General features: G+C 41.6%; 1 protein-coding gene across 2 annotated transcripts in view; it reads left to right on the top strand.

The window, feature by feature from the left end:
• Window positions 1–10675, top strand: part of ZDHHC9 (zinc finger DHHC-type palmitoyltransferase 9) — a 31921-nt gene extending 21246 nt beyond the window's left edge. For both annotated transcript variants that reach the window (XM_011279473.4, XM_011279472.4), the window contains 6 exons: window positions 1093–1230; window positions 2179–2227; window positions 3211–3313; window positions 4664–4767; window positions 5171–5267; window positions 9106–10675. In XM_011279473.4, the coding sequence (XP_011277775.1) occupies window positions 1093–1230; window positions 2179–2227; window positions 3211–3313; window positions 4664–4767; window positions 5171–5267; window positions 9106–9222 (608 nt within the window). In that variant the 3' untranslated portion in view covers window positions 9223–10675. The remainder of the gene's footprint in view (window positions 1–1092; window positions 1231–2178; window positions 2228–3210; window positions 3314–4663; window positions 4768–5170; window positions 5268–9105) is intronic.
• Window positions 10676–19924: the final 9249 nt, after the last annotated feature.

Raw genomic sequence — 19924 nt, 5'->3', positions numbered from 1 at the left:
TTCCTGTTTAAAGATTCTTTATAGTATTTTTAACATATATAAAATGCATATTAAAGTTTATGGAGTCAAATATATTTTTCTTTATCATCTGTGTTTTCTTCCATTACTTTTATGCTAAAAATGTCCTGCTCTACAGGGGATAAATGTTCATCTATTCTTTATAGTTATTTTATGGTTGTACTCTGTTTTTACATGTAATTCTAATTCATCTGGAATTAATTTTGATTAATTGTGTGAGGAGAAATAAATCTAACTTTATTTTCCACCAAGTAGCCAATTGTGTCAGTTATTTATAGAATAATACTTCCTTTCACCACTGTTTTTGTAGAACTGCCTTTATTAGACAGTAAATTCTTAAATATTCTAGAGACTTTCTGGGTACTTTCCATTCCATTGAGCTATGCCACATCATTTTAAGTGTTGTAGTTTTATCATTTTAAAATTTTTTTAATGTTTATTTACTTTTGAGAGAGAGAGACAGACAGACGGACAGACAGAAGAATGCGAGCGGGGAGGGACAGAGAGAGAGGGAGACACAGAATCCGAAGCAGGCTCCAATCTCTGAGCTGTCAGCACACAGTCCGACGTGGGGCTTGAACTCATGAGCTGTGAGATCGTGACCTGAGCCAAAGTCGGACGCTTAACTGACTGAGCCACCTAGTTTTATCATTTAAAAAAAAATAACTAGAGGTTAAGAAAAACCACACTACTCATTTTTTAAAACTTTCCTTGGGTATTTTCACCTACTTATTCTTCCTGAACTTAGTAAGTCCACCAAAGGTTTTTCTTTGGAAAAGCAAAGTCTCTTGTCAACTAGCAGTGAGGCAGTGAGGCACTGATCCCTCAGTGCATTAGTTTCTCCAACTGTAAAATGAGGAAAAGAATATCTTATTTTGCTCAACTTCCAGGGTGATTGTGGGGATCAAATGAGATGACTATGAAAACATAGTGAAAAAGTGAAAAATAGAAACCAGTGTTTTTTACAGTTGAAATCAGCAGTGACACTGGGGGTCTCTAAATTAGGTATTATGTAGATGTCGTATGTGCTTTGTTTGGGCGGCTTTGGCACTGGACTCTCTCTTTCTCCCACAGAACGCTTCGACCATCACTGCCCCTGGGTGGGGAATTGTGTTGGAAAGAGGAACTACCGCTACTTCTACCTCTTTATCCTGTCTCTCTCCCTCCTCACGATTTATGTCTTCGCCTTCAACATCGTCTATGTGGCCCTCAGTGAGTATGCAAGGCAGTGTATGTTGTTGGAATAGGGGTGAGGAGTGGGAGAAGACTTAAGGACAGCTGAGGGAAGTTGGGTTTCCTGGTGGGACTTTACTATTGCAAAGGCACCCTAGGACCTGGTAGAAATGAGCACTGCTCTTGAGCAGAGCTCCAAAACTCAGCTCACATCCATCTGTATTTACTGAGTGTGTTGGCCTTCTCATTGGCCCTCTGCTGAAGGTTGAGGCTGTGATTATGGCCTGTACCCAGACTAGTGGACATTTCTGAGGCAGTCTCAAAGACTGAGGATGTATGTTGGCTCTGCATCCTTTCTTCTTCTGCCTTGTAAGACCTGCCCTGTCCAGGTGATAGGAGGGATTATACCAGCAAAATACCTTTTAGTTGCTCATGGCCTACTTTGGGAGATAGAAAATACATACCCACGTGTGTGTGTGTGTTTGCGCGCGCGCGCACACACACACACACACACACACACACACACACACAACTACCAAGTAACCCTAAAGGCATATGGGATGTGGAGTTAAAGGGGGCATCTCTTGATCAAGAGATGAGTTCTCAACTAGATTTTGAATAAGGGAGAGATACGGGTTAATCAGGAGAGAGGATTTTTCTTGGATATTTCTGATTTCTTTCAGCTATGAATGAATATTCCCCATCTGTGCCCATAGTTGGAGGCTAGGGAAAAGGGAAAGGAGTGGGAAGCTTGGCTTCTATCAGACTCTCTAGTCCAGTGCCAGGTCCTGCATTGAAAATGTAAACTCTTTAGTGAGGAGACTACCAGTTTGTAGGTGAGAGTCCCTTGTCTGAGTGAGGGCTTAATCTCTTGCCAGCTTGTAACAAGGGATAGGGAGGGAGGAAAATGAGTGGGTACTAGTGTAAGTGTGCATTTTTTACTAAAGTTATTGATTTTTCTTTCCACTTGTCCTCCCAATTTAACAGAATCCTTGAAAATTGGCTTCCTGGAGACGTTGAAAGAAACTCCTGGAACATATCCTCCCCTGGCAGTATGTCCCTGTGACGCCCTCTTAAACTAGTTTCAAGTAGGCTTTCTCTCTGTAGTTCTCCCACCATCTCGTTTTTCAGATGTCAGAGAGTGCCAAAGTCTAAAATAAAAAAAAAATGTAGTCTTAGTGGTAGCAACCAGAATGGAAGATGGCCAGGGCTTAAAAAGAGGTCCTTCCCTCACCCCTTTCTCCACTGCCTCCCTCGTAAGTCCTTCTGATCAGTCTCAGCCCTGCCTCCTCTAGTGGGCTGTCTTTGCTTCAGTATACCTCTTATGTCACTTGATGGAAGTCCTACCTTTTTGTTGCAGCTAAGGCTTATTTTGTATAGCAGTTGTATTTCTGAAAAGGAGATTCAGATGGGATTTCTATAAGTCACATTCTGTTTTTCCCACCAATTTTTCATTACAAAGTTTATTTATTTATTTTTTTTCAATGTTTTTTATTTATTTTTGGGACAGAGAGACAGAGCATGAACGGGGGAGGGGCAGAGAGAGAGGGAGACACAGAATCGGAAACAGGCTCCAGGCTCCGAGCCATCAGCCCAGAGCCTGACGCGGGGCTCGAACTCACGGACCGCGAGATGGTGACCTGGCTGAAGTCGGACGCTTAACCGACTGCGCCACCCAGGCGCCCCACAAAGTTTATTTTTTGATGGATTTTCCATTGGCAGTGATGGCCAACATTGTTTAGCTTTGATGAAATGTCCTCTTCAAAGAGCTAATGATAAATAAATGAACACTTAAATACACAAGAATTCTTAGAGAGCTACTTGTAGTGAATACACAGGGGTCCTTTTCCTTTCATATATCCAGTGAGTTTAGAATTCATCTGTTGTTATATACAGATACTTGGCCATTTGTGATATATGTTCTGAGAGGTAAAGATGGTGTGATTGGTGCCATGAGTATGGGCTGAGGCATTGAGTCCCCTGGTGTAGCTGCTTCAACATTCCTTAACATCACCTCACTGTTCTAGAAGTGCTCATTTGCTTCTTCACACTCTGGTCCGTCGTGGGACTGACTGGATTTCACACTTTCCTCGTGGCTCTCAACCAGACAACCAATGAAGATGTGAGTCAACTTTCCCTTTTCCTTATCACATATTCTCCTCTCCAAAGCCTATTCTGTCATTACCTGCTATACCTGCTAGAGAACTGAGTCTCCAGGGCTTGGGAGGTTGAGGCAAATGGCAACCTGGTGTGGGAGACTGTTAAATTTACTGTGTGGAGGAGAAAGCAGACTGCTTTGGTTGGAACTGAGTACCTATGTAGAATTGCGAAGAAGAGGTTCAATGGTTGAGCGGGTACACTGTCTTCAGCTGTTCATAGATCCTTAAAGGCTAGTTAGTGCCTCTGGATTTGGAATGGAGAGGCACAGTTGCACTGACTAAATCCCTCCTTTTTAAAAATTACCAATTAATCCATGTTTATTATAGAAAATCAGAAAATACAGATGAGTAAACAATAGCAAATAGGTTACAACTTTACCTCGTAGATGTCACCATTGGTTTCTTTTCAGTTTTTATTTAAATTCACCATTGTTAATGGTATGATTTGTAGTCTTTCAGACCTGTTCCTGTGTTTGTTTATATGAATATATATATAGTATTTTTTTATTTAATTATTTATTTGGGGTGGGGGGAAGAGAGAGAGGGACAGAGGATCCAAAGTGGGCTCTGTGCTGGCAACGAAGAGCCTGATGTGGGGCTTGAACTCACTGAGATCACGATCTGAGCTGAAGTTGGATGCTTAACCTACTGAGCCACCAGGCACCCCTATATTTTGTATTTTAAAACTTTTTAAATGTTTTTTAAAAAAATTATTTCTGAAAGAGAGAGAGAGAGTGCAAGTGGGGGAAGGGCAGAGAGAGAGAGGGAGACACAGAATCCGAAGCAGGCTCTAGGCTTTGAGCTGTCAGCACAGAGTCCGATGTGGGCCTCGAACCCATGAACCGTGAGATCATGACCTGAGCCAAAGTCAGTCGCTCAACAAACTGAGCCACCCTGCCGCCCTTATATTTTGTATTTTTAGTGGAAAATAATACATATTATCCAGCTCCTGATTTTTCACTCTATTGTGAACATTTTTCCATGGCTATGCAGGTATTTGTTTTTCTTGTTGTGGCAAAATGTATGTAATACAAAATGTACTATCTTGGCCATTTAAAAAAATTTTTTTTAATGTTTATTTATTTTTGAGACAGAGAGAGACAGAGCATGAATGGGGGAGGGGCAGAGAGAGAGGGAGACACAGAATCAGAAGCAGTATCTTAGCCATTTTTAAATGTAGAATTTAATAGTATGAAGTACATTCACGTTGTTGTGCCACCATCGCCACCATCCATCCCCAGAACGTTTTCACCCTTTCATGCTGCATTTCTTCAATGTAAATTTTAATACCAGCCTTGGCTTTTATCTTACAGATCAAAGGCTCATGGACAGGGAAGAATCGTGTCCAGAATCCCTATAGCCATGGCAACATTGTGAAGAACTGCTGTGAAGTGCTATGTGGCCCCTTGCCCCCCAGGTACTTAGAGGACTAGAAAATCCTGGGACTCTTGGGACAAGCAATTCAACCTGATCCTATTACCTGGTCTGATGCATTCTTCTGAATGTGGCCTTTTCGTGTCAGATAGGTCTTCCCAAGGATTATCCTTCGGTGCTATATCTGCATGGACCACAGACCACAGGCTAGTTGTTTTGAAGGGACGACCTTTCATTCTTATTTCATCTGTTTGTTCCTTGGTTAATGTGGTATTCCCTGGTTTGTGGAATGAAAAAAGAACGGAAGACAGGAGGCATGTGCTAGGATAATGCTAGATTGCTAAAGGACAGGTTTATGTTTTCCAGTATACACAGCAAGGTTCAGTGGGGTGGGTGGGTGGAGGGGGGAATACAAAGTGCTTTATTAACTGTCCTCTCTCCTTCAGTGTGCTGGATCGAAGGGGTATTTTGCCACTGGAGGAAAGTGGAAGTCGACCTCCCAGTACTCAAGAGACCAGTAGCAGCCTTTTGCCACAGAGCCCAGTAAGTATTCCTGACTTAACGGCTGAGTCAGTGATAGAAGGTGTAGGCTAAATTTACACCTTTGAGATACAATTAGGCAATTCCATGTCCAGTGGTTCCAGCTTCTGTCTCTGCTTCTCCACTGACATTGTCTTCAAATCTTTGTGCCCTCAAGGTGGATTTAGTTTCTTTGACATTCTGTGCCAGTCACTGTGCTGGGTGCTAGGGATATGCCAGTGAACAAGCCAAAGATGTCTCTGCTCTCAAGGAGCTCATTGTCTAGTAGAGATGAGAGACAAGAAAACAGGCCATTGCTCAATGTTGTGAAAAGTGCCTTGAGGAAGGAAGCATAAAATGCTATCAGAGCAAAGATAGGGGTCAGGGCAGCGGGTTAGAGTTAATGGAGTGGTTAACTTGGTAGAAGGGGCTTCCTCCCTAGAATATGTATATCCACATGCAATGTGGATCCTTGTTTAGGATATACATTATAAAATATGTTCCCCAAAAGGTATTATTTGAACTTTCTTTTTGTATAATTGCTCTATTGAGCTATAATTCACATACTGTAAAATCTCTATTTAAAATGTATAGTTCACTGGTTTGTAGTATATTCACAGAGTTGTGCAATCATCCCAGCAATCAATTTTAAAACATTTCCTTACTCCTCACCAAACGTCAGCACCCATCAGCAGTCATTCTCTCTTTCCTCCTAGTTCCCCCAGCCCCATCCCTAGGCAACTATTAATCTACTTTCATTCCTATATATTTGCTTCTTCTGTATATTCCATATAAATGGAATCATATAATGTGTGGCTTCTTTCATTTGACATATTTTCAAGATTCATCCATGTCATAGCATGTAGCAATACTTCATTATGTTATATGGCTGAATAATATTCCATTATATGGATAATACCACATTTTATTTATACATTCATTGATAGCCATTTGGGTTGTTTCCACCTTTTGGTTATCATGAATAATGCAATGATGAACATTCATGTACAAGTTTTTGCATAGACACATATGTATTTATTTATTTTGGCTATATACCCAGGAGTGAAATCACTGGGTCATATAACTTTATGTTTAACCTTTTGAGTACCTGCTGGACTGTTTTCCAAACTGGCAGCACCATTTTACATCCCCACCAGTAGTGTATGAGGGTTCCAGTTTTTCCACATTCTTGGCAACACTTGTCATTGTTATCTGGCATTCTGGTTCTAGCCATTGTAGTAGGTGTGAAGTGGTATCTCACTGTAGTTATGATTTGCATTTCCCTAATGCTGCCGAGCATCTTTTCATGAGCTTATTGGCCATTTGTATATTTTCTTTGGAGAAGTATCTATTCAGATTCTTTGTCAATTTTTAAATTGGGCAATTTGAATTTTTTTGTTGTTGAGTTCTAAGAGTTCTTTATTCTCTATGTTAGTCCCTTATCAGATATATGATTTCCAAATATTTTCTCCCATTCTGTGGGCTGTCTTTTTACCTACTTGATGATGTCCTTTGAAGCACAAAAAGTTTAAATTTTGATGTAGTCCATTTTATCTTTTTTTGTTTGTTTGTTGGGCTTTTGTTGTCAGTAGATATGTAAAAAACCATTGTCTAATCCAGGGTCATGAAGGCTTATGCCTGTTTTTCCTAAAAGTTTTATAGTTTTAGCTCTTATTTAGATCTTTGATCCATTTTAAGTTAACTTACAAATTCTTTCTTTTGCATGTGGATATCTCTGCACCCTTTTTAAAAATTTTTTTAAATTTTTATTATTTATTTTTTTAGAGAGAGAGAATGAGCAGCAGAGGGGCAGAGCGGGGAGGGATCTTAAGTGGGCTCCATGCTCAGCGCAGAGCCTGATGTAGGGCTTGATCCCATGACCCTGAGATCATGACCTGAACCAAAATCAAGAGTTGGATGATCAACTGACTGAGCCACCCAGACACCCCTCAGCACCCTTTGTTGAAAAGACTGCTTTTTCTCCATTGAATTGTCTTGGCACCCTTGTCAAAAATCAATTGACTGTAAATGTAAGAGTTTGTTTCTAGACTCTCAATCCTGTTTCATCGATCAATATATCTATTCTTATGTCAGTATCACACTGTCTTGGGTACTGTAGTGTTGTAGTAAGTTTTGAATTTAGGAAGTGTGAGTCATTCAATTTATTCTTTATTCAATTGGTTTGGCTGTTCTGGGTCCCTTGAATTTCCATGTACATCTTAGGATCAGCTTGTCAGTTTGCAAAGAAGCCAGCTTCTTTAAAAAGAAATTTTAATGTTTATTTATTCTGAAAGGGAGATAGAACAGGGGAGGGGCAGAGAGAGAGGGAGACAGAATCATAAGCAGGCTCCGAAAAGAGCCCGATGAAGGGCTCAAATTCACAAACTGAGAGATCATGACCTGAGCCAAAATCAAGAGTCGGATGGATGCTTAACTGACTGAGCCACCCAGGTACCTCTAGAAGCCAGGTGGAATTTTGATGGGGATTGCATTGAATCTATATAGATCAATTTTTGGAATATTGTCTTCCTAACAATATAAAGTCTTCCAAACTGTTAACATGGGATGTCTTCATTTGTTTAGATCTTCTTTAATTTCTTTCAACAATATTTTGTAGTTTTCAGAGTAGATGGTTTTTTTAAAAAAAAAGTTTATTTATTTTGAGAACAAGAGAGGGAGAGTGCAAACTTATGAGCGGGGGAGGGGCAGAGAGAGACTCCCAAGCAGGCTCCACACTGTCAGCCCTGAACCCAAATCACTCACTTGTGAACTCATGCAACTGTGAGATCATGACCTGAGCCAAAAATCAAGAGTCAGACACTTAACCAATTGAGGCACCCAGGGACCCCTAAGGTTTTTCTTTAAGTTTTATTTAAGTAATTTCTACACCCAACATGGAGCTCGAACTCATGGCACTAAGATCAGGAGTCCCATGCTCCTCTGACTGAGCCAGCCAGGCACCTCCAGAATATAAGTTTTATACTTCTTTTGTTACATTTATTCATAAGTATTTTATTCTTTTTGATGTTATTGTAGGTGAAATTATTTTCCTAATTTTATTTTTGGAATGTACATTGGCACTCTATAGAAATTCAGTTGATTTTTGTATATTGATCTTGTGTCTTGAAACCTTGCTGGACTTGTTTATTGTAATAGATTTTAGTAGATTTGAACTTTCTTTTCAAATAGAATCCTACTTTTAAGTGAATGATTTTTTGTAAAGTAGATCATTGTTCTCTACTTTGCCTTTCCTAAATTTTGAATTTTCTTTTTTTGGAAATACAGCAAACTCTTGTTTATAAATTGTTATCATCATTTTGAATATCATTTTTCTGATGAATATGATCTTAAATCGTAACAATCTAGGTTAGTAGCTCTAAGTTGAATGTAGGGAAGGGTAGTATTTTAGAATCACTCAGGGGGCATTTTCCTACCACATATACCATCTGAAGATTTTGCCACCCCACCCTATTTGGTTTAGAATCACTGTTCTATTGAGCTGTATGTTAGGGCGAAGAAAAAAAAAAGATTGAGAACCACTGAATCAGGCCTATGTTAGACAAGTATGTTACAGCATTCTGTTATGTCTGCATAATTATTTGTGGTCCCTTTTATTATTATCATGAATAATAATGGAAACATCTATCCTCTGCAGACAGTGAAGACTAGAACTTAACTTCAGATGCATTTTGCTGAGAAGACAATAGTCTAGTCTTAGTTCTGAGTTTGGTGTGGGTGGCTGCATATCTGTAGCATCAGTGTGGCTGATGGGTTGAGAGGAAGAGTTCAGTGTCTATGGATTATCTCCATTTGGATGTTGAGGGAGAGCTTTGTATTGAATTTGATATGTTTTTCTTCTCAGGCCCCAACAGAACATCTGAGCCCAAATGAGATGCCGGAGGACACCAGCACTCCTGAAGAGATGCCACCCCCAGAGCCCCCAGAGCCACCACAGGAGGTGACTGAAGCTGAGAAGTAGCCTATCTATGGAAGAGACTTTTGTTTGTGTTTAATTAAGGCTGTGAGAGATTTAAGGGGAGAAGATATAAACCTGAGACAGAGAGCAAGTGAGCTGTCCCTGTTACTATTTTTCTTTGGTCTTTATTCACACAATTGCACACTGGCATTTTCTTGCTGCAAGCTTTTTTTTTTTTTTTTTTTAATTTCTGGACTCAAGACAGTTGCAGAAGATGTCAGTAACCTCTGGTAACTGGACAAATGGGTCTCTTGGACCCCAGCACTGGCTTTCCATGGCTTCAGCCATGGAGTCTCCTTGGACTCCCTTCTCTTTCCTCCAGATCCCAGCTCTCCTGCTTGGGGTCAGTGGTCCAATTCTGAGGATAAAGGGTCTTGAGACTGGCTCAAATCCTCTCAAACTGCTGCATGCCATGAGTCCAGAGGCAGTCATACAGAACTCTGGCCAGGGAATCCTAAAGGGATTCTTGGGGCTTTCAGAAGTGAAGAGGGTGGAGAGTGGGGTTGGAGGATTCTCCTGGCTACAAAGTGCCAACATTGCCAGCAAATCCTTTCAGGAATGGGGCAGGTACCTTCCACTTGTATTTATTCATGTAGTTTCTCCTTTGTCCCCTGCCCACTTTCTAACACCCAAACCCCACCCGTTTCCAGTTAGATATATGTAAGTAGTTGCAGTAGAGACAACGATTCACATTTCTTGTAGACTACCGGAACCTTTTTAATACCTGTGCCATTCTTAGTAAGAATTTATGAAATGCCAACGGCATGGCCCCTCGCACTCTTTGTCTCATCTCTCCTCCTTTCTCATTAGCTCCTTTTGTTTTCCTTTTGACTCTTGCTCCCACTAGGAGCAGGAATGGCAGTAATAAAAGTGTGCACTTGGGTGGTTCCTTTTCCTCAGAGGAAGCCTGAGTGCTCACTTAAACACTACCCCCTCAGACTCCTTGTGTGAGGCCTGTAGAGGCCCTGAATGCACAAATGGGGAAACCAAGGCACAGAGAGGCTCTCCTCTCCTCTCCTCTCCCCCTATGTCCCCTCAAAAAAGAAAAAAAAAAAGAATAACCAGTACTTCCATTAGGCCTCGGCTGAGTGAGGAGGGAAAGCCCAGCACTGCTGCCCTCCCGGGTAAACCCACTCCAAGGCCTTGGCCCACCTCGGGCTTGGTAACCACACGGGGGCTTCCTCCAAGCCCCACTCTTCCAGCACTTCCACCGGCAGAGTCCCAGAGCCGCTTCACCCTGGGGGTGGGCTGTGGCCCCCAGTCAGCTCTGCTCAGGATCTGCTCTATTTCAGGGAAGAAGATTTATGTATTATATGTGGCTATATTTCCTAGAGCACCTGTGTTTTTCTCTTTCTAAGCCAGGGTCCTGTCTGGATGACTTACGGGGAGGGGTGGGGGGAGTGTAAACCAGAACTTTTAATCTATTTGAAGGTGATTAAACTGTGTCTAATGCAAACTGCCTGCCTCCTCCTTCCCCTTTCCATTTCAAGAACCACCATGAGGGTATGAATGTCTTTGGGGGTGGGGGTTGGGGGTGGGGGTTGAAGGGGTTGCTTGTTACTACCCATACTTCCATTTTCTACGGGGTCCTTGGGTTGGAGAGATAGCTCCCAAACTCTCCACTGATCTATACTGCATTCTGGGCCGATGTTTACCTTTTTCTGGGCTATGAAAAAAGGGCTTTCAAGGCAATATACAGTGTTAGCAAGATTGGGAGGCTTGGAGGGGATTGTATTTACTCAAGAGAACACATTCTTTATTAGAATATTGTTTTTATGCAGAGGGATGCTGTTAATTGCAAATGAGTCTTAGTTATTAAAGCAGGCTCATCAGGGCCCCCTCTTGGAAATATTTTGTTAGTGATCTTTTACAAGTGATGGTATATATTTCTTTTTAAATGGTCTAAAGTCAAGACTCCTTACCAATACCTATCTCATCCTTCCCAGTTAATCACAATTAATGAAGTTTGGCTGCTTGCAGATTTTTTGTATGTCTTCCTGTTTTTCTTGTAGCAAGGTTTGAGTTTAGCAGTCTTTAGGGAGAGTGGGGAGACTGGCTCTGACTGTCTCAGATTCCTCTCCTTTCTGCCTCTACTTTCCCATTCTTTTTCTGGATCTCTCAGTTTTATTCTTGTAGTTAGATTTGAGTTAGTTCAATATAAGGCCAAACCTGGAGAGTTTGGAAGTTACTAGATTTTTTCAGTTAATCTGACACTTAGATGAACCCCTTTTTAGTCAGTTCTCAGCCTACCCTGTCTCAGCCCATGTCTTCTCTTGGGCTTGGACAGATTTCTCTCCTCATTCAACTTACCTCAATGACTTTTCTGCTGTCCCTGAGATCTGTCAGAGAAAATTTCTCTTTCTGAGGTGAATGGTAAACACGGAAATCCCTTATCTCTAGTGTGAAATGAGTTTTTTTTAAGTTTCTGCATTTTAATACTCCCTGCCCTCTTTCTTTTCCTTTACAAATTTTCTGTATTTAAGACCTTGGCCTGAAGATCTGTCCCATTCATACCATGCACCAGCTGTGATTGTCCCTAGTCTGAGTTCTGATTAGAGAGGAGATTGAAGAATTGGTCCTTCCCAGGGAAATAAGCCTTAAATTGTTCAACTCTTTTCAATGGCTGACATTCTTTCCACCTCTCCCCTTCCTCTCCATCCCTTAAGTTTCCTATGCACCCCACTTCCCCAGAAGTATGGCTGGCACAGATCCAAAACCTTCTGGGGGTTGGTGGAATTTGGCTATTTGGGAATACTTCTCCATGTCCATTTGGCTCTGGGGTCCTCTTAGCCCTAGCAGAGAACATCATCTCCCCCCCTTGCTTTTTTTCCTCAGTGGTAGTTGTGGGTTCCAATTCTATAGCAGCTAAATTCCATTCTTCCTGCCCTGACCTTCCTGCCTTTACCCCTACGGCCCCTTTTCCTACTGACCAAATCTCTTTACCTTGTTGGGGGAAAAAAGTATTTTGTTTTTAAATCTATTTTCTAACTTAAATGCAATTTAATATGTAAATCTCTGCACTTTTGTGTGAGCCTACAAATGTGTATGTGTGGTAGGTTTTTCTCTTTCTGGTATTTCTTAATAAAGAAATCTTTCTTTTTGGGGTGAAGCCAATCAATGAAGGAGACTTGAATGGTTTTAGAAATACAGGGATGTCCTGTTTCTTTACTTGTTGTGCCTAGTGTGAGTGACCAGCCCCTCCCCCACCTTTGTGCCCCCCCCCCCTTCCTTTGAGAGGGCCCTCAGCTGAGTGGGGCAGGGAGAGGGACCTGTCCTCTGTGTCTGGTACTCCTCTGGGACTGCTCTGAATGGCTCAAGCGGTAACCTAGCAACCTAGTCCCCCTCCCCCCTCCATGGCCTAGTCCTGTTAGTCCTTTTCTTCCAGCTCTGTTCATTTTATACTCCTGAGGCTGGGGCCAGGCTAGGGAAAATCACCGAGGGATCACAGTAAATGGTTTTTAAAAAGTGGTAATTTGCTCTTGTGCTTTGGTGCTACTAAAGAACAGTGCTTTCAATAATTCCAAACACATTTGTGTCAGTTTTAAGAATACATTCTAGGAATCACTTGCTATTCTTAGGCAATAGGCTTTAGAAATAGTACCAAAGGCTAAAACTGTGAATATCATTAGTTTTAAAGGATGCAAGCCCAACTCACAAAAAAGGAAGTCATTGTGAATTTCATGTTTTGGGTAAATACGAAATGGGAATGGGAACTAGAAATCTGCATCTGTAAACTTTTGAACGTCCTCGAGGACATCAATGTAGGTGGGAAAACCTAGTGCAATTAGCTGGGCTTAATTATTTTACAAATCAACACAAAATATGTTTTTACAGTTTTAATATATACACTGAATTTCCAGGAATGCAACAATTCTGTAAGTTGAGGGAACAGGGTACTATATTTGGTTCAGAACTTTACCAAGAGTTGTGACTTTTGAAAATCATGTCACTGACAACAATGCCATTCATGGATTTTTAAGTTGCCAATACAACGTACCTGTATTTATCTTTCTTTGTAGCAATTGCATTCACAGTGGATCTACATGTATAAGTGGAACCTCTGACTACTTCATATCTTTTAGTATAGTCTTGCCCAGGTTTTGCGTATTGAAATACATATTATCTTATAAACAAATTTCCTGTTTTTCTCCTTCATATTGTAATTAGTGTATTATATTGCTATTCTGGAAATTATGTGTAGAAGCTGGTTATATTAACTATGAAAGTCATCATTTCATAGTGGCAAAGTGTGCATCGCAAAATATTGTATCTTCCAAGGGAATATTAGGGCTGATAGGGCTGAGAAACACTATATTATCTCAAAAGTCCCTTTCTACCTCTAAATATTTGGAAAATTCAGAATATAAACAAACATCCTCCTCCCCTCACACAATGTGCTTTTTAATTTTAAAAGCAACACATGCTCATTGTTGAAAATTGGGAAAGTATAGGAAAGTAAGAAGATTTTAAAAATTATCCATCAACTCGTCACCAAGAAAGATATAATTATCACTGTTAATGTTTTGGTGTGTTTCTTTCTAGTCATATATATATATATGTGTGTGTGTATATATATATAAAATTCTATATATATGTATCTTATATACCTATATATGTATATATATGATATAGATATCTATATATATATGATATCTATATAGGTATCTATATATATATGATATATCTATATATATATACCTTAAGTTCTACCCCCAACATGGGGCTCGAACTCACAACCCTGAAATCAAGAGTCGCATGCTCTACCGACTGAGCCAGCCAGGCACCCCAGTGTGCATGTACATTTTAAAAGATAACTGGAATTCAACTATAAATAGAGTTTTGTATCCTGCTTTTTTTAAACTTAGCATTTTCCATATCATTAGGAATTTTTGAAAATAATTCCATAACATATACATAACCCTTCCCTTATTGTCAGCCATTCAGTTTCATTTTACATTATTGTAAATAATGTTGTGATGAACTTCTTAAAATATGGGTATATCTGTGATTCGTTTCCTTAGACTCCTAGAAATGGAATCACTAGAGTCAAAGGGAGTGCTCTTTTGAAGGCTCTTGATAAATATGGCCAAATTCCTTTACAGAAAAGCTGTCACCATTAGTCCTGTGAGCAGTGTATCAGAGAGCCTGCTTCAACACATCTCATTTAAACATTTGATAATTTGATAGTTGTAAACTGGTGTCTCAGTGTCGCTTCATTTCTATTTCTTTTGTTAATAACAAGGTCAAACATTTTTTGCGTCTCCCCTCTCTCTTGCGTTTCTTGCCAATCGTATTCTGGGAATTGGCTGCCCAAGTCCTTTCTTTTTCTTCTGGTATTGGGGGGTTTTCTACTTGATTAATAAATGAGAGCTTGGAGCTCACACTCCACCATAGGCCAGGAAATGAGGGGACCCTTATTTAGAAGTGGTTTTACAACTCTGGAACATGGTGCAGAATTACCTCCCTTGATATTCCATGCCCCTTCACTTTCTTCAAGCTCCTCTGTCTGCTTTTTCTGCCAGCCACTGGCCATCTTCAGCTATCTGGTTGTTCCAGTGTGGCTAAAGGGTTGTAGTTGTGTGCCAAAGTAGACACAGGGTGATTATTTGTCATAAAACCCAGGCTCTGTTAAATGGCATTGCTGAAAGGAATGTGCTTGCATTTGCTCTTGCTCTCCCACCAAATTAAATACTGTGACTTACCTAAGGTTATATACTGCTAGAACCCAGACCAGAACCCAAATGTCTTGACTCCCAGTTCAGAGAGCTTTCCCACATAAGCCAGGCGCAGACAGATAAAGGAGTTTGAATAACTCCAGTGTCACTTGAGTGAAATGAGCCTTTCATTTATTTATTTAATATTCAATAAGTACCTGTTGAAAACTGTGTGGTGGGGTTGACTTTAGGAGAAATTGCATTGCTGACCCCATTCTGTTGTGAGTTAAGAACCAGCAATGATTTCAGGATTTTTTTTTTTTTTTTTTGCCATTTTGGATTAATTTTACCAATGATGTCTCCATTTTAGGCATACAGAGGTCTGACTGTATATATTCAGGCTGATGTGGAGGTGGGTGGTGGATTTTTGTTTTAAACTTAAATCTCTTAAATATTTCTCCAGATCCCTGCACTTAGGCTGAACTGATGGTTGGGTTTCTTTAGCACAGAAAGTCAGGAAGTTGCTTTGCCTGGTTCCCACAGTCAACTTGGCTGTTCCTTTGTGAGGGCCATTGCCCTGGGCTCTTTCTGTCTCTATCCCTGGCAGGTCCCAGAGGCAATGGTATACAAATACTATATTGGTAACTGTGAAGTTATAGGAAAATGTGAAGCCTACATATAAAGTGCTATAGAATTCCATTTATTTAGGGCCTTCCTGGAGGAGGAGTCTTGGCTGAGTCTAGAAGGGAGGCAGTTCCTTCCCACTTGATTGTGTTGTTGGCTGAATACTATAGTATGTGGCCAATGTTGTGTGAGAAGCCAAGGTAGCCTCTATTGTGGCTTTCTTTTCCCCAGCCAGGGAAACTTCATACCTCATCGTGAATTTCCTGACTCAGGGTGGGGGAAGGTGTTGGACCTCACTGAGACTACAGTGATCAATGTCCTTTTTTCCTTTTAAAACCCTCTTTTAGCTTTTGTTTTAATGCCCTTAGTCTCTAATGACCCCACCATGGCCTCCACTTATGCAAAAGACCTGAGTGTGGAGGTCTCTATGACTGCGAGTTGGAAGCTGTGGCTGGGGACTGTGTCAAACCACACTGCTGTAGGGTTTGGCAGGTAGGAGAGGGAATTTGTGGAGTTGACAGCCTTCATTGTGGGATTTGGGGAGAGCTGATCACAACGTACCTGGGGAAGTCTAATGAAGCTTGTTAGAAATAGGGACAGCCATACAGAGAAAGACAGATACCATATGTTTTCACTCTTATGTGGATCCTGAGAAACTTAACAGAAACCCATGGGGAAGGGGAAGGAAAAAAAAAAAAGGAGGTTAGAGTGGGAAAGAGCCAAAGCATAAGAGACTCTTAAAAACTGAGAACAAACTGAGGGTTGATGGGGGGTGGGAGGGAGGGGAGGGTGAGTGATGGGTATTGAGGAGGGCACCTTTTGGGATGAGCACTGGGTGTTGTATGGAAACCAATTTGACAATAAGCTTCATATATTGAAAAAAAATTAGCAATGCAATGTCAAGTGTGGACCTTGCTTTGACACTGATTTGAGCAAACAATAAAAGATATTTCCGAGAAAAAAAAAAAAAAGAAATAGGGACAGCGAGTGAGAAGGGGGATGATTCATTCAGGTGGGATGTGCTGATTCCCCCAGCTGCTTCCCTGATGGGCCAAGGAGGGGGAAGTTGTTTCAAAACCTGAACTGGGGAGGAACTGGCTGGACTCTATTTCTTCTTGAATCTAGCCTTTATCCTGTTCCTTCTAGTAGCCCATGCATGTCCAAAGGAGTTGCCTAAAGTAAGTCTGTTGTTTAGGACTGATCATCCTGCTGTGAACGGGGCAGATCCAGGGCTTCCCCTCACTCTTCAGGTGGGCTTTCTTTCCATCACCAGCTTCTTAGCACCACAGCTGGCATCCTCTACCCTGAATCCCAAAACCCTCTGGGAGCTGGGATATCAGTTTGTCTGTGGGCTATAGCAGTTAGTCTGCAAACACATATCGACACGGCTTTTGTACCCAGTCTTGAGCTCAGTACCCTGGAGGTTACAAAAAAGTCAGAAAGCCACCATTTATTGTTACTATGTGCCAGGAACTTTATATGCATTATCTCATTTATTTCTCTATCAACCCAAAGAGGTAAGTATTATTAGATCATTATTCTTTTTTAAATTCAATTTTTATTTTTTAAATAATTTTTATTGAGATATAATTAACATATAACATTGCACACATTTAGCATGTGCAATGTGTTGGCTCGATGTGTTTATATATTGCAATATAGATTATTATTCTTATTTTACAGAAAAGAAATGTGTATGTATATAATCACCTGAAGTCATGTAATTAGTAAGCGGTGGAGTCAGGATTTGTAGACTCTTTAGTTTAACTCTAAAGCCTTTGTTGTTGGTCACTACACTAACTAGGGATTCAAGGTGAAATGGGCCTTGAATGGAGGGAAATGGAGGTAGCAAGGTGATGTGAATTTGGGGGATCAGATATATATTATCATTCATTAAGCATTGATTTTGTTTTGGACACTCTACTAAGTATTTTACATACACTAGTTCATTCAATCTTTGTAACAACGCCATGGGGCTAGTACTATTATTGCACCTTATTGATTTGGAAAATGAGGCTTGAGGCGGTTAAGTGACTTATCCAGGGTGACCCAGCTAAGTGACAAAGCCAAGATTTGAACTCAGGTTGGCCTAGACTCTTAACTGCTAGGCTTTGCCTGACCGAGAGAGCTGCCACTTGCTGTCCCCAGGCCCTGGAGGGGCCCAAGGTCAGAGGAAGAGCCTCCTTGCCCTCTTGGACTAGCCCACCCCCACCCTCCCAAGGGGAGCCTAGGCTTCTGAAATACTAGGCTGGGGGAAGGGATAGAGGGTCTCTAGCTGAGAAGACTCAGCCAATTGGACTGCATCCCTTGGTTTGCTGGGATAGGGTGCCCTTAGCATCTTCTAGATGTCCATGGGCTGGTGAAAAGGTTCTGGCAGCCCTGCCTGATGGAGGCACTTAGGGCCCTGGGCTGTAGCCCCACCTGGCCCCTGCCTTTCTTATCCCTCAGGCCCTGGTCTGTAGAGTACAATTTCCTCATTGCCCCTCCTCAGCTGCCTATCCCAAAGTCTTGTGATCATTGGAGTCTTTGCATAGCTATCAGCCTGTATCCAGCCTGTAGACAAAACTGGGGCCTGATAGCTCTGAGACACTCCACACTCCCCTCCCTAGGGTGGGGAGGAGTTCAAAACACTTTCTCAGTCTGATTTTGCTTTTTCTGATATTTTCCTTTCCCCAGCTTAGGCCTAATAGATAGGTACTACCCGAAGATTTTAAAAGGTTTTGGAATCTACTCTGATAAGGTCCCCTCAGTTTGTGTGGATTTTAAGTACTTTGTGCGTTATTCATCCCCCACTCCCCACCTTTCCAGAAGCCTGTGCCAAAAGACAGCAGGAGAATGACTTTGCTACTGCTCCACATTGGAGGCCAGAGGTTGGGGCCTATTTATTTAGTTTTTTTTTTTTTTTTCAAAACTTAAAATATTGTTCCTTTTTAAATAGACATAAAATAATAGATACTTTTAAAATCCAAACAGAAGAAGAATGTACAAAGTGGACACTTCTCTCCCTCCCTCCCCCAGTCCCACCACACTAGTCTCACTGGTAACCATTTGGTGCAGATCTTTCTAGTCTTTATTCTTTTGTACGTTTTCCTTTTCTTAAATAAAAATGGAATCACCCTATAAATAATGTTTTAGTACTCATTCCCCGCCCCCCATGATCCAGCACAGACTTCTTTTACAACAGGAATGTTTGTACATTATTGTATAATTTAAAAATTTGTAATCAAACAATAAAAAATCACAAAGATTTTTCCCTGTGTTATGAAATATTTTTCTACCATGTCATGATTAATGGCTGCACAGTATTATGTGAACGAACTATAACGTATCTAACTAATTCCCCATTTGCGTTGCTTCCAATTGCTTACCCTTGCAGACAAAGCTGCTATGAGCGTCTTTGTCCATATATCTGTGCACTTGTGTGGCTCTTTCTGTGGATCAAGTCCTAGGAGGGGAATGGCCAGGTCAAAGGGTGTCAAAGGCACATGACAGAGGGTCAGATTGCCCTTTGGAGGGCAGGAGGCTTCTGAAAGGTTGTCGGACTCCCTACTCAACTTCTTCAACCTGTCTGAGCTTCGGTTTCCTCCTCTGTAAAGTGGGAAGATGATGGAATGTACCTGGGCGGGGGGAAGCAAGAGCAGGGTACTTCGGAGATTGATTATCTGAGAGAATAAAGGCCAAGTGCTTGGTTTCTGGTACTGCAGTTGGTGCCTACTAAATGGCAGCAAGTACACGGTACCATTGGAGCTTAGAGGCTGTTTGAGCTTCTCTTGGTTTCTCTGGTGAGGATAATGGTTGCAGCTGCCTGTGGCCCACAGCCACTAAGGGCAGTGGTGTGAGCACAGCTGAGAACAAAGCCTGGAAGCAGAGCAGCCTTGTGTTCACTCTGGCGGCAGCTCTTACCGCAGTCTGCCATCCCTAGTGCAGTTCATGCAGGCAGAAACGGAGGGAGTTTTTCGTCTCTGTCCCACCTCCCAGGAGTTTCTATAGTTTCAGTGGGGACAGGATGGGGTCCAAGAAGAGGTGGCCTCAGAGGGAAGGCCCTGCGGAATCCAAATTTCTCCCTTTTGGACCCTGGACAGCCCCTAGCATGGGCCCTTCCTCACTGGTGTAGGTCTTCAAGGCTCTTGTTAAGTAACCATTCTAGGAAGAGGGAAATAGATACCCACACTCTCAGACCCCAGCAAGGCCTGTGGCTCTGGGATCCTGTACTCTGAGGATTGCTGGTTAACAGGGAGGGCAGAGCCAGTTAGTGCTTCAAACTGGAGTGTTAGGTTGGCAGGATCAAGGGCAGTGAGCATCTTCAGGGAAGGGACAGATGATCCTGAAAGGTCATTGGAGGTCATTTTGCTGAGTCCAGCTTCAAAGGATACTGGTGTGACCTTCCTCCAACCCTCTCTCCATAAGAAAGATAACTGGAGACTGTA

Source organism: Felis catus, chromosome X (genome assembly GCF_018350175.1).
Source record: "Felis catus isolate Fca126 chromosome X, F.catus_Fca126_mat1.0, whole genome shotgun sequence".
NCBI lineage: Eukaryota > Metazoa > Chordata > Mammalia > Carnivora > Felidae > Felis > Felis catus.
Note: the sequence above shows the minus strand (reverse complement) of the source record. Positions and strands in the feature narration are given on the sequence as shown.